This window comes from Pangasianodon hypophthalmus, chromosome 4 (assembly GCF_027358585.1).
Source record: "Pangasianodon hypophthalmus isolate fPanHyp1 chromosome 4, fPanHyp1.pri, whole genome shotgun sequence".
In the NCBI taxonomy this organism is placed as follows: Eukaryota; Metazoa; Chordata; class Actinopteri; order Siluriformes; family Pangasiidae; genus Pangasianodon; species Pangasianodon hypophthalmus.
In genome coordinates, this window is record NC_069713.1 from 4166957 (window position 1) to 4182435 (window position 15479).

The 15479-nt window shown below is 36.3% G+C and overlaps 1 protein-coding gene across 1 annotated transcript in view; it reads right to left on the bottom strand.

Moving 5' to 3' along the window:
• Window positions 1-496: 496 nt before the first annotated feature.
• Window positions 497-15479, bottom strand: part of LOC117597097 (Fc receptor-like protein 5) — a 42963-nt gene continuing 27980 nt past the window's right edge. Inside the window, exons 10-13 of the mRNA XM_053233246.1 lie at window positions 2715-2786; window positions 2298-2381; window positions 1880-1935; window positions 497-1478 (exon numbers count right to left, since the gene is read on the bottom strand). Coding sequence (XP_053089221.1) covers window positions 1476-1478; window positions 1880-1935; window positions 2298-2381; window positions 2715-2786 — 215 coding nt within the window. The 3' untranslated portion in view covers window positions 497-1475. The remainder of the gene's footprint in view (window positions 1479-1879; window positions 1936-2297; window positions 2382-2714; window positions 2787-15479) is intronic.

Below are 15479 nucleotides of genomic sequence, written 5' to 3' on the forward strand. Positions count from 1 at the left end.
GCATCCTGAGCAGCTGCATCACTGCCTGGTTTAGGAATTGCACCATCTCGGATCGCAAGATCCTGCAGCGGATAGTGAGGACAGCTGAGAAGATCATCGGTGTGTATGTTCCCTCTATCACAATCACTTACACCAAACGCTGCATCCACAAAGCCACTAGCATTGTGTCACAGCCACGCCAGACCAAAACACAAATCGTCACACTCCCTCGCCAGAATTCTAATCACACACACCTGTCTTTCATTTCCTTCCTCATCATCTCTCCCCTACTTAAGCTCTTCAGAAAGTTTTATTTATTTATATGGCAAGAATAACCTACATTTCATTCAAAGTTGTACATCTTTATTCATATTTTATCTAAACATTGCTGAAGTATAAAATAAGTTCTCTAAGATAAGCCTCCTCTTTGTCTTGCACCTCGTGCATGCATAAAACACTGTTTAAGCCACAAACAAAGTCATTTCAGGTCACATTTTTGAACAAAGCATCAGGTCATTTATAACAAAGCATCAGGTCATTTGTAAAGGCATAAATATGAACAATAAAAAATGGTTAGAAAAATGTAAACTATAAAGAGAAAATTTTCAAAAACAACATTATTTAGAAGGTGTGTGTGTGTGGATCAACAGATCAGACGACGACAGCAATGATCCAGGACAGCATGGTACAGAACCAAAAATATAAATATTCACCCCAGCCAACTTTACTTTCGTGTTAATTCATTCTTTCATCAGCGAAATTTTGTACATCAACGAGAATAACTCACTTTGTGTAAGAAAACAGTGACAGACTTACATATTTCACTCATGTTTCTTCTACTTTGGTGTGTGCAGTATCAGATACCAAGTGTTCGTATCCAACCAAAAACCAACCAAAAGCACTGAAGTGCAAGTATATGAGTAAAAGAAAAATAAGGATAATGATCCACATGCATATTAAATTATTTGTATTAATGTACGTTCAATGGAATTAGCATATGAGTAAAAAATAAGTAAAAATAATTTAAAAAAAAGTATTTTAGAGTGTTGTGTCTAACCTTAAATAATACTTTAAAAATGGAAGAAACTATTTTTATAATTTTGAACAAGTATTTTTTTCACCCTAAAGTACTTTTTTTTCTTTTAATTGTATATGTATCCAGTTGAAAGTGCATTAATAAAATTAGCCACATTATGAATTTCCTTTTTACTGTGTCAAAATATGCAAATGAGACACATGTATATAAAATTAATTTATAATATAATATTATATTATAATATAATATTTGTGCCCTTAATAATAAGTGCATAGAATAAGTAGGAAAAGAAAAGCAGTTAAAAGAAGAAAAAAAATAAGTAATGTTCCTGCGTACAGGAAGGGGATGAGCAGACTTTCCTTTCTGAACATTTAGGAAAAACTGAAGACAAACACAATTCACAGTTTTCCAGTGATCTGTTTGATAACTGTAGCTTCATCAGTGGACACAGACACACGGCTCACTGCAGAGAGAAAGAAAGAGATTGCAATAAATATCTTTATAAATACATTTCTCCTCATACTGCTATCACTGATGTTACAAACTAATTAACTTTTTGAATCTGTGACCGCAGCAAGAAATCAGTTAGTTATTTGGCATGTCAGTATTTTGCATGTTCATAGCTAACTATGTCATAACTGTCCAAGTAGAATGAGATGATGGAAAGTTATCTAGACAGCTACCAATCTAACATGGATGAACTCTTTCAGATTCTGTGAGGTGGGGTTTTGTGTACATGGATACTGTAACTGCTAGATGCTAGACTGCTAGAAGTTCTACCCAATGCACCTTTAAAACTATTTCTTACTTCATGGTGTTTGGTTTGTCTTTTAAGATTTATACTGTAAATGTCATGAGTCTTACCTCCATGTTGTGCTTCACCTCTGAGTAGACAGTATCATCACCCACACTGGCCTTTTCTAGAGGGAGTCAAGATATCCTGAATTAATCTCCCGAAAAATTACAACTCATCTAAAATATTAAATAGAATTTGCAGAAATCTCACAATAATAAATGGATGAAAAGACACAAATGATGTGTCTTTCTGTAATGAATTAAAGAAGCAAGTTGCTGTGGTAAAACACTTTGGGATGTGCTGTAATAGGAAAATAATCACCTTCAGGGTAAGAACTCTGAAGCAGTAACTCTGCTTCATCACACCACACTGTCATTGATTATTTTCCTATAACAGCACAACAGAGTGTTTTATTCATTACATAAAACAAGAGTAGGGTGCAAGTGATCTATGACACAAAATAAAATTTCTTCATATTGCTCCTACCTTTTATTCTCTTTTCATTTTTCATTGGTTTTAGTTCAAGCTCAGCATAAGTCACATCACTAACACCAGCTTCAGCATCAGCACCTGCAGTAGCAGAGAACAAAACCATCCCAATGATCTTTAGCCTTGTAATACATCAGTCATAACTCATAAACATAAACATAAGTCATTAACAGTCTCCTGCCAAAACCTCACTGAAGTCTAGCTGTGTTTTTAGAGTAGATCTTTGACTTTTTAATGGAGCCTGTGATGGAATTGACTCGTCTGATGTGGAGGAAAATTTCAGCTTGTGTACTCAGATGCTTGGATGCAGATTGTTAATGTAATAAATGATTGAATGTGCTGAAGATTTCAAGTGTTATTTGCTGATTTTGGTTTTAATAAATAATCCATGAAACGTATTAAAAAAATCTCTACCATTGTTCCTGTTTCTCTTCTTTTTCTTCATGACCTGTGCGTAAGCGGCTTCACTCTCAGCTGCAGCTTCACCTGAACACAGTGCAGTGTGTTAATCACTACAAGACACTTCTGTACTTTACTCTATAGAGTTAATCTATAGTTAAGTCAAACAAATAAAGCAAAACAACTAAGTTTATTAAAAACTGTTCATAATGTGTATGAAAGATGTGCTAATTTTACAATGAATTGAAGATGTGAGTTTCTATTCTTCTAATAAATATAGAAATAAAGTGATTGAGACAGTGTCTGACCAGCCTGAAGTGTTGTGTATCCTGACTGAGAGTCTTCAGCTCCTGACCGGCTCTGATTCTGCTCTGATGTCTGATTGGTTTTCTTCTGCTTTTCTGTAGAGGGAGACAGATTCTACATCTGAACAGGGTGCCAATAATTACAGAAACATTTTATTTTATACAGCCCTGATTACAGCAATATAACCAGAGAGACTACAATACAGTAGGAATAGATACAAATATTAATTATGGATATAATTCTAATAACAATATGTAGTTAGATGAGTGTAACTACACGTCTGAACTGCAAAACCTGTAGTAAAGTTATATTTACAACTAAACCTAATGATTTCACAAAAACTCAGATTCCATTATTAAACTGAGTTCAGTATGACAGATCTCACACCCAGAATAATTTGTGAGAATTTGTAAAATTACCTGAAAAAAAAAAAATAATTAAATGTATTTAAATTAAATACACATATATTTTCTTTTCAGTGAATTAGTTCTTAACCTTCATCACCTCTTCTACCATACTTTATGAAATTGTTTTATTTAGCTCTAAATATGACTTTACAACAGGTTTTGGGTTTTTTATAATAATAATAATAATAATAATAATAATATCTCCCACATTACAGTTAGTATTTCTATATTTAATATGTGCAAGTACCTTTTAATATATTTTATAATCTACATTGTATTTAAACTGTTTCTTACACTGTAATCAGGACGATATCTCAGACCATAATAATGACTTAAGTGTGAAATATTCCAAACAAGATCTTTTCATATCTTTTAGTTATTTATTCTTCAAGTAACCTTTAGTTATTTTTCCACAGTAATGTGATACATCCAAAATTGGTTAATTCTTTAGAAGTTCTGATTATATTCTATATAACATAGCTGAAGCAGTTATCAGACCTTTTTTTCTTTTGTAGGACCACAGCAGGATCATTAAGATCAGTAAAGCGAAGAACAAAAATCCCAAACCCACAGCCACTCCTACTGTTCCACCACCGGATCTAGAACCTGAGACTGAGAAGAGAAAGAGAGCAAAATTTAAGCATTTAAACACTGTGTATATAAACTGTTATTAAAAAGATAATCAAATAAAAAGAAATTCTCACAAGGTTTCTCACGTCTGACTGAGAGCCAGCTTTTCAGTGACTCTCCTCTCTCTGGGTGTTTACAGTGGTAGAAACCTTCATCTGACTTTGAGACAGTTCGGATGATCATCTCTCCTGTAGTCTGTGTCTGGAGAACTGCTCCATCTTTACAGAAATCTGCTCGGAGGTATGAGGAATTTGTGTTGCGATATAAACAGCGTAGAGTCAGAGGATGTCCCTGAGTCACAGGATGGACAGGACTCTCCAGGATCACATCACCATCTAGAACACAGAAAATCATATTTACAGCTTAACATGATTCCATCGAGAAATCCAGATAATATGTGTAGATAATCTAAAAACTGTTTTCTAAATTATCTGTATATCACTTAAAAAACACTTAAGCTGTGGAGTCTGAATTAGGGAAGCATCAGTACAAAAACTGGCAGCAGGTATCGATTAAATGCTCATTTACTGGTACTAGTAAAACTATTATCTGAAGACTCACCATGCACTGTGATGTTGACAGGATTACTGTTTTCTCCAGATTCAGACTCACACCAGTAAACTCCAGTGTGGGATGTGGAGAGGAAGCTGATTTTACATGTAGATCCTGTAACTGATGAACAATCTAACACTCCCTCACTGTGTGTGTATCGTCTCACTGTCCATCCAGTAGAGTTACTCTGGTCCTCACAGCTCAGTGAGAGAGAGTCTTTAGTAAAGTGTTGAGTTCTGCTGGGATTGATGATCAGAGAGACTGGAGGAGATTCACCTTAAACACAGAAAAAGCCATTTAAATAAAAATTAAAGAGGAATCATGCAATATAATGACACAGAACACAAGTAAATTGCTGTAAATCTACAGTATTTAATTTAAAGCAACATACTGTTTTAATATTTTACAAGTTTATATTGTAAATGATTAGGCAATTAGAGCAGCCAAATGAGCCAATGTACTGGATTATGTTTTATTTTATACTATAAATATATATAAACAAGTATTATGCTTCCAGGATTTACAGTATATTACTGGAAGCATGAATGTATTTTACAGTTATTTACTTCCTTTTGTTCTTTACTACCAGTGATTTACTGTAAATATTACAGTAAATGTTTTACAGTGAGGAACAGGTGCAGACAGTCAGGGAATCACATCAGCAGGGAACATTACGCCTCCTCACCACCAGATGTCACTGTCACCTGAGTATTAGTCTAGCTCTATCACACCACCTCCAGGTCACTTCCTCATTGTAGAGTATATTAGGCCAGCACATGGTCTTATACGTGATGTAAAATCTTGCCAATCCCAGGGTTTGTGCAAGTTCAGAGCCATGTTTAGTTTGTGATTGTCATTGCCCTGTTTAGACTCTTTGCCTTGTCTTTTGATTAGTTTTTTGGATTTGTCCTCTGGTTTCTTGTACGGGGCTTCAGTGTGTTTAACTCTTGCCTGCTTTACACCTCTGTTATCTGCATTGTGTTTACTAACAGTGTAACATTATGACATCATCTGTACCTGCATCTATTTTTAGCTTTAGATTTAAACCTGATGTGGGCATGTTCCTGCCTTTTTGGCAAGCTTTCTAAGATTAAAAAAAAAAAAAAACCTAAATAGTGCACCTCCTATTCATATCTGTATCTGTTTAGAACACGTTTTTGTATTTGTACTTGGTTACAGCCGTAATGTTTATCTGCTCTACCTTTGTGGCTTTTAAAATAAAATCCTCCTGCACATAGATCCTCAACCATCTCCTGAGTCCTGTATGTTAACCAGAAAACTTACCCAATGACAAGGGGCAGAGACATCACAAAATACAGAGAAACACAAGGGAAATTGTGACAATAAGCCTCTACCAGCACTTAGGGCTCTTTAACTGCCTTATACATATTAATAACTAAATGTTGCATTAATCTGATCTTACATTCACACTTTTGTATTCTACACTTCAACACAACAGTTAATTTTCCTCACCAGTGATCCATAGTGGCTGTGGATTGCTGTACTGTGTGTGAACGGCTGGTTCTCCTCTCTCTCCTCTGCACATATAAACTCCTGTGTGATTCAGAGCAGCAGGACTGAGAGTGTAGGAGCCTCCAGATCCTCTGCTGCTGTCTGAGAGGAGCTCCACATACATGATATAGCCACGATTATTTTTTATTTGAGTTAAGCCTTCTCTGTAGGGAACAGTTGTGTACCAGCTGAATGTCCAGTCTGTAGAGGAGTCTGTAACCTCACAGCTTAGAGTCACTGAGTCTCCTTCAGTCAGCCAGCTCTGTGGAGATACACTCAGTACTGCCCGTGGTCTCTCTGTTACACAGGAAATACAAAACGATTCATTTGTAGATTTATTTAATACACAGTAAGAAGCTTTTGAATGAAAGTCTAATTGCACATTTTGATGTGTCCCTATAAACCCTCACACATTCACCTGATACAGTCAGTGTAACAGCATCACTGAAGTGTGAGGAGCGTGAGCCTCTTCTCTCTGCTCCTCTACAGGTGTAGTTACCTGTGTGGGTCACTTCAACACCACTGATCCTGTACACCTGTTCACTACTGACACGACTGTGTGAAGCATCTTTATACCAGCTGTACTGCCAGCTAGAGACACTTTCATCCTGTATGTCACATCTCAGAGTTACGGCGTCTCCACTGAACACCTGTTTATCAGGATTTATGGATGCCACTGGTTTAGGTCTTGCTGTACAAAAATAATAGAGCATCTAAACTGTCAATTTATCATCATGGGTATCATCAATAGTGGAATAATGAAGGCAACACTTTGCATTTATCAACTCTCAGCTAATTTACAAATATACTTTTTTTTATCTTTAATAAACTGCGAGATCTGTTAATATCTGAAAAATCTGAAAATTCACATCTAGATCCAGTTAAACTGTTCCAACTAAGGACTGAGTAATAGTTACAAAAAGTAACTTTGGATAAAACATTAATAATGTGTAGTTAGATGAGTTTATCTATATGTCTAAATTACAGTGATCTTTACTATTCATACTTAGAAAGATATTTTTTCCCACAAAAACACAGTCTTCATTAGTAAAACAGTTTCAGTGTGACTCACACACACAATAATTTGTACACATTTTCAAAGTTTAACTGAAATGGAAAATTGTAATTAAGATTACAGCATGGGGCAGGTTTTGTGTACTTTTTTAATTACAGTAAATTTGTAGTTAACCCTAATGACTTTACAACAGTTTGTGGAGTTCAGGTGTTTAGTTACACACATGTAACCATGTTATCAGTATTTACAAGATATTTCCATATATAGTATTTGTAACTACTTATTATTCTATTCAATATAGTATGTTGAGTTTAGACTGCAAGGAAGTGAAGATAATTTCTTACATTTCTCACACATTGGAGACTTCTGGTTTCAGACGTACTGTATACTGTGCATTTTTTCCTTCTTTTAACAAAGTTTAAATAAGTAATAAACACTCTGTCTCACAATTTTATAGAAAAACACTGAATGATGTGGTCGTGGTATAAAGTGAGTTACTGTTTCCACCCCAAAGTACAGATTATTTTCCTATAACAGCGTGTCCTCATGTGATTTATTCCTTTTAAACCACAGCAATTTGCCAATGATTACAATTTTTAATTTATTAATGAATGACACATTGTACTTTTCATTCATTTATAGTTACATTTATTGTTGTGGAATGTCTGCAAAACAAGTTAGTTCCTGTTCTCACTTACATTACAGCAGCTATAAACAGTCATTTCCTCACCAGCCTCGCATTTTTCTCACTTTTTTAATGAATAAAAAATTGCAGCTTGTCATGTTACAGGGAAACAGCAAATCATAAACTCCTCTGTACTGAAGACTTTTCCATGATGGAAAACTTAAAGTTATAGCTTTACCTCTTTTCTTATTTTTCTTTGTTAAATAACATGTTTTTAAACTTTTGCATTGGATCTCAGCAGCCACAAATGACAAATATCTTTAAAACATGTTTCAAGATTATTGTAAACATTGTGGAATAACAAGGAATTACACTCCTTCTAACAAACCTGTTGTGAAAAGGGGGAAAAAAATCATGACATACCTCTCACTGTAATCCTGACAGAATCACTGAGAATTGTGTAGTAGTAGCCGTTGTTGTAGTTGTAGTAGTTGTAGTAGTAGAAGTATTTTCTCCTGTGTGCCTGACACTGGTACACTGTTTCTCCTGCATTATCAACTGTCACTTTAAGTGTGTGTGCTTGTTCACTCTTCATAAGCTGTAACTGCTGATTATTTTTGTACCAGAGAAACTCCCATCCAGTCGACTGCTGCAGCTCACAGCTCAGAGTGATGGTGTCTCCACTGTAGACGGAGCTCTGAGGATTCACTCTCACAGTCAGTTTGGGTTTTGCTGTTGGTATGAAATGATGAAGGTGTCAGAGCTGCTTTTCTCTTTACAACATAAGCAGTAGATTCACTGTGCTTTAACATATTCTTTGTGTCTAAGACAAAGATTTAGTTTTAACATTTGATACAAGATGTTACAATTGTATGTTTTCTTACACGGCTGCTATTCAGTATATTTTCTATGTAACAAAATTCATGATTGGATTGAAGCGTAAAACTCTGTATTTGATTATTTTAGATTATTTGTTATTTTATGGATCCTGCACAAATCCTGCACCATCATCTGAATATATCTGCATTTTCATAAAAATCAAGAGCATGACTTCCTGTAGTAAAGCCATGTCTGAGGACTTTTTTCCAAAAAATCTACAGGCATTCTGTAGCTAAACGTAATCATCTAGCTGACAAACATTAATTGTCATTTTCATTTAAGTCCATCCATGAAAGTAAGATCAGCTTGTCTTTTTAGTGAAGAAGAAACATGTTTTGTATGCATGTCTATATAAGTACTTGAAATTATAAGGTTCAATCACTTTTGTCTATTTTTTAATATGGACTTTATTGAATATATGTGAGGCAGTCTGGAAAAATTCATTAGACGTTGCTACAGTTGACTTCTGGTAACATCCAAACATGATTAAAATCAAAAAATCACCTCTCTAGCTAAGTGTGTTTCACTAAGGCTCAGATAAAATTTTTTTGCTGTATAGAAACTTTTAATTTAGTTACATAGAAACAGACATGAGTCTAATTAATTCAGTTTGTAATCAGACTGTCTGATATATGATGCTGTGAGATAGTCAAATATATCTGCGATGCTCTTGTGCCATCACATCATCATTAAAACAGGGAGGAGTGCTTACACATTTTGTACAGAAGACAGCAGACAAAGTTATAAAATATTTAAATGACCTAATACAAAGACATTAATAACTAGAAATATAGTCAACAGAACAGAAGTGAATCAGGGATTATTTCCCCAGCGGTGTTAGTGTGAACAGACATCAGTCAAGTGAAGAGAAGATAATGAGGCTCGTATTTAAATGCTGTGAGTGACTTCTACCTCAGGTGATGAGACAGAGACTGATGTGGATGATGCTGATAATCAAAATCTCTCAAAATTACAGAATTCTCTGATAAACCCTTATAATTCCAAGGCCTCAAATGATTTTCTAATAAATCAGATAATGGCAGAGCCAACACAAGGTGAGATTTACTGCCTTCTTTCTTAATGTTCACTGTGTACTATTAATCAGACTGACTCACCACAATTCTACTGCAAACTTAATATAAAACCCAAATGCTACTGCAAAACACATGATGATGATTCCTGTGAAAGAAATCGGTGTCTACTAGACAGGGAAGTGAAAGTCAACATTAAACAAACAGAGACTCAGTTACTGACAGCTCAAAATCTGAACCCTAAAAATAATGTTATCATATTAAATAAGAAATAAACACCCACAGACTCACCTGATACAGTCAGTGTAACAGCATCGCTGATCACTGAGCTCTGAAAGTTACTCACGTGTTGTCTTGTGCAGGTGTAATCACCACTGTCAGAGTATCTAACAGACTGGATTATGAACTCCTGCATTGTACTTCCTGTGAATCTGTAATTATTTTTATACCAGCTGTATGTCCGCTGAGTGCTTCCTCCTCCCTGTACGTCACATCTGAGAGTAACACGCTCTCCAATGAACACATGTGTATCAGGCTTTATGGACAGCACGACTTTAGGACTCCCTGTAAAACATTCTGTTGTTAATAAACCTTACTCTACTAATATAATGTATAATGTATATAATGTATAATATTTGAAACGCAGATTATTGTGTTAATGGGGAACAGGGATTAATTTTCCTCTCATGTATCCCTCAGCTGACAGACAATTGATCTGAAGGTGTGTGTGAGTGTCCCTTGTCCTGTGTTTTAATGAACTGCAGACATAGTCCACCAAAGAGCCTGGAGTCAGTGGTTCATTTGTGGTGCTGAGTGAAATCCGCTACGCTACGTACTATTAAGAAATCAGGGGCATCATGGAACATTTTATTTTGCACTATTTATGTCAGTTGTTCCCATGTGCTGCTGTTATTAAACTTGTGCTATATTATAATATATGTTAAGACATTTAAGCAGCGTAAAACTATTTAAGCTTAAAACTATTTATTCACATCTAAACTTTTGTTGATCATTCTTTTCTTATATTATAACACTATTTATCTTAAGTGAAAGTAATTCTTGTAAAAAGGGAAACAGTAAATGAAGAGCCACACAGTGTAGGTGAATTTACCAAGAGCACAAAGTGAATCTACACATGAGATGGTACGAGAACAAAGAATGGAAATAACTGAGTTAATGTTACGTTCTTTGTTTAGAGCTATAAAAACTGCATTAATAATCTAGTAACAAATTGACAAATTGTGCACAAACTTTTCAGCCCCAAAACAAATCAAATATGCACACAATATAAAGGATAAATTATATAGAAATCACCTTGAGCATGGGCCACTGGTATAAGTGAATTGAGCACTGAAAGAAGACATAAAAAAAACACTACGTAAATATGGATAATATTGAGTCTATTAATGAAAACAGCACATTTTCGACAGACCGAACCCACAAGATTAAATCTTATTCAGGAAATCTAAACTACCATCTGTAAGAAATCCATTTTAAGCTCTCTTAATAAATAAAAACTGCAATAACTTATAGAACAGTCACTGTTCTGCTCATTAAGTGTTTGTTTCAATTTATTTCACTTTATTGCACAAAGCAACTGTCATGGAACAGAAATCTGAGATGTTCTTTTAATGAGAGCCAGACAAATCCAAAAACATTAGGCAAGCTCAAGGTCAAAAACAGGCTTGGAAAATTCAGATGCACTAAACAAACTGAGCATTTACTTTGCCACGTCTTTGTGAGTGAAAGTCTCTTTAAAAGTGAGAGAGAGAGAGAAAGAGAGAGAGAGAGAGAGGTGGGGAACACGTGCGTGTGATCAAAAGTCATTGGGATCAGGTTAATAGTAGTGGATTCTGGCATGTGTAGTCCAGGCCGGCCATGATTTTAGGTCAAGGTGTGTTCTGGGAAGTGGAGCTTGTGGAGAGATTTGACGAAATATGCAGCAGATATTACGGAAGTGTGATAATCTTAGCTCTGGGAAATAAAACCAACACTGTAGTGTTCTTACAGAGAAATTGAGTGAGAGAGGGAGAGAGAGGATGGAAAGATATAACTTGTATTTTATTGTGATTGTCATGCATGACATTTTCTGCAGTGTGGAAAGAGAGGCAGAGAAGTGTGGCCAGACTGGTGGCAGCCTGCAGTTGAAAGGTGAATCTACAATGATTTTGACTCCCTCTACTGGTAACTGCAGAAGATTTTTAATCCTGACCTTGTCCACATTGTAATAGATTTAAACTGAACTGTTTAAATACCTCTCATCCCCTTTTATTCTGCTCATGTCTTTTATTTTGATGAAGTTAAATCGCTCTAAAGTTTCCAGCATTATAATGCACCATATCACAAAGCAGAAGTCACATCAAACTCGTCCCATGAATAAGACAATAAGTTCAGCGGACTTCGGTGGCCTTCTCAGTTACCAGATCTAAATCCCATTAAGCACCTTTGGGATGTGGTAGAATGGGAATTTCTCAGCATGAACGTGCAGCTGAAAAAATCTGCAGCAATTATATGATGCAATCATGTGAGCACAGACCAGAGTGTCAAAGGATTTTTTACAACAACTTTGGTAAGGGAGTGGGGGTGTGGTGCATGGTATAGTAATAGTATAGCAATAGTATAGTGTTCCAGTAGTAGTATAGTGTTCCTAATAAAGTGGCCAGTGAGGGTATGTTCAGAAATCTTATCACTCTGAATAGTCATTTTGTCTCCAACTGGCCCTACTGTGGAGACTCTGGCTTCAAATGGTGATTTTCAGCTTGGCCAACTTTTGGCTTTAAAACAGCTCAGTGAGTGTCAGTGGAGTTAAATTTGTCCACCATATCAACAGTTAAAAAGTTAAGTGTTAGTTACTGCTTTCACACATCTACCTTCACACCTCCTCCCATTCTTTACTGCTGAATTTGCACCACCACCTTAAAATAGAAAATAAACCACATCCGTGACCTGGTCTCTGCTCTCAGGCCTCTAACACTGTCACTGCTCTGTGTGTGTACAGGACTAATGAGAAGTGTTTGTTACTGCAAAGTTATTGCTCTTATTTTTAACACAAACCGGTAAACAATGATTAGTGATTATAAAAAAATGCTGTATATTAGTTTGGTATTAGAGTGAACTTGCTGTACTGAGATTAGGTTACGTTATAAGGCATTTTCTCAGTAAGTCTAGTTAATGCTAATGTGTTTTTGTTAAAACCTTTCTGTGCTCAGGAAAGACCACCAGAGTCTCACCACAGCAGCTAAAGACATTTCAGTTAGTCACAACTATGACTTCCACTGGTGAAAGTACAAACACCATCCAGTCATTTTCTTTTAGCAGATCAGATGATCATGAGAGGTTGTCACTGAGCAGCAGATGACAGCAGGACACAGAAGATCAGCTACAGATTCCAACAATACAGACTCGTTTACACTCATTAGATTATTTAAACCCTGTGTTTTAAACTTGCTCTACTTGTACTCTTACCTGTTGAACTGTAGTTACTGAGAGTAGTTACACATCAAACTAAACCCTTCTCCTAACAGATATGGATACACTGATCCACCTGAGCAGTCATGCTGAAGTACACACAATGTCCTAATCACACAATAAGCTCATCACTCAGGACATTCAGACTGCAGATGAACAACTTTATACCCCACCACTCACTCTAATGAAGACACAAAGAGAACATTTACTCACAGAGCATCACAGGGAGTGGACTGAGCTCCATCCTGTCTCTCTAATGACTGACTGACTGACTGACAGAGCAGAGGTGTGTGTTAAAGCCTTACCACTTCCTGTGTTCTCTCACAGACAGAGACAGAGTGAGAGAGAGAGAGAGAGAGAGAGAGAGGAAGGGAGAGAGAGAGAGAGAAAGAGTGTGCCTATATGTCACTTTTACATTTCCTGTTTTCGCTTTTAAGGGGGGGATTGTGGCATGGGGTGAATGCATGCTTCTATTTTAGTGGTCACAGGCACAGAAGCTTCCTGTGTCACAGAGAGAGAGAGAGAGAGTGAGAGTGAGAGAGTGAGAGTGAGAATGTATGTGTCACTTCTACATTTTAGTTGACACAGATGTGGTTGCTCCTGTTCCCTTTTTTTACATTAAAAATGTTTTAAGACTCACACTGTAAAACCTATAATGTTTCACTTTACTAGGATTAAAATCATTTGTATTAAAGAATAACACACTGAGTAACAGGGCTGCAAATAGGCAAAATATCTAAATGTACATTATATTCTCATTGTCCACTTTATTAGGAACACTTTTACACCTGCTCATTCATACAATTATCCAATCAGCCAATCATGTGGCAGCAGCACAATTCACAACCTCATGCAGTAAATTGTATTTCAGAAATCTCCTGGGATTTTCTCACACAACAGTCTATATAGATTACACAAACAAAAAGACAGAAAGAAACAGCTTGTTGATGAGAGAGGTCAGAGGAGAATGGCCAGACTGGTTATAGCTGACAGGAAGGCTGCAGTAGCTCAACATGTGGTGGCCAGTGATTGAAAAGTGAAACTAAAATGCCTTTGACTCCCTCTAGTGGTAACTGCAGTATAATTTTAATCCTGACTTCATCCACACTGTAATAGATTTAAACAGAACTGATTAAAATATATCTTATCACTGTTCAGTCTGCTCATGTACATTGAGAACAGTCTGTACGCACCTGCGTTTTGAATTATCTCATTCAAGTTTTAATCTTTTAAAATGACATCTAACTCCATAACGAGAGGCTTTTCTGTTATTGAGTTAAAAATGCAGTGTGCTATGGAGATGATATTTAACAGTTTTGTTAAACATCAAGTTATTTAATGAAATTAAAATTTGTCCTTGTGTGAGGTGAGAGATGAAAATTAATGTATTCTTCATATTAAATGCTAATGCTCATTTTATTTACATTATTAATTGCAGGTAGGTACAGAGACTTTTCGCATGTGTCGTCATTAATGAACAGTAGTGTTCCTGTTGTCACTATGAACATTGTGTAGGTGCTGAAATGCATGAGTGACAGTGAATCTGAACTGTCTATTAATGGTATATTCCAGATCAAGGTAAGCAGTTAATGACTCGCTACATTTTCCACCCTTAGCTAGCTAGCTAGCTAGCTAGTGTGTTTAAGTTGCATTTACTAATGAACACAATAGCGATAATCTCTGAGTTATCTCACTTATCTGGAGGCGAAACAGCTACATACACTCACTGTCTATTTTATTAGGAACACCTGTAAAACTGCACATTCATGCAGGTATCTAATCAGCCAATCATGTGGCAGCAGCACAATGCAAAAGAATCATGCAGCTACAGGTCAAGAGCTTCAGTTAATGTTCACATCAAACAGCAGAATGAAGAAAAAGTGGGATCTCTGTGACTTTGATCATGGCATGGATATTGGTACCAGAAGGGCTGGTCTGAGTATTTCAGAAACTGCTGATCTCCTGGGAATTTCACACACAACAGTCTCTAGAGTTTACACAGAATGGTGAGAAAAACAAAAACCACTGAGTAAGCAGCAGTTCTGTTGATAAGAGGTCAGAGGAAAATGGCCAGATTGGTTCGAGCTGCTATGAAGGATCTAGTAACTCAAATAAGCACTCTTTACAACTGTGGTGAGCAGAAAAGCATCTCAACATGCACAAAATATCGAACCTTATGTGGATGGGTGTGACACTGCGGGACCGTAGAAGGCTGCACGCGCACACGCGCACACACACACACACACACACAGAGGCAGTAATTGCGGGGGTGGGGACATGTGCTCTTTATTATCCTTAAAAGTGAAAGTGAAACTTACGGTAGAGGAAAACAGTGTGAGACGTGAGTCTGTAAGA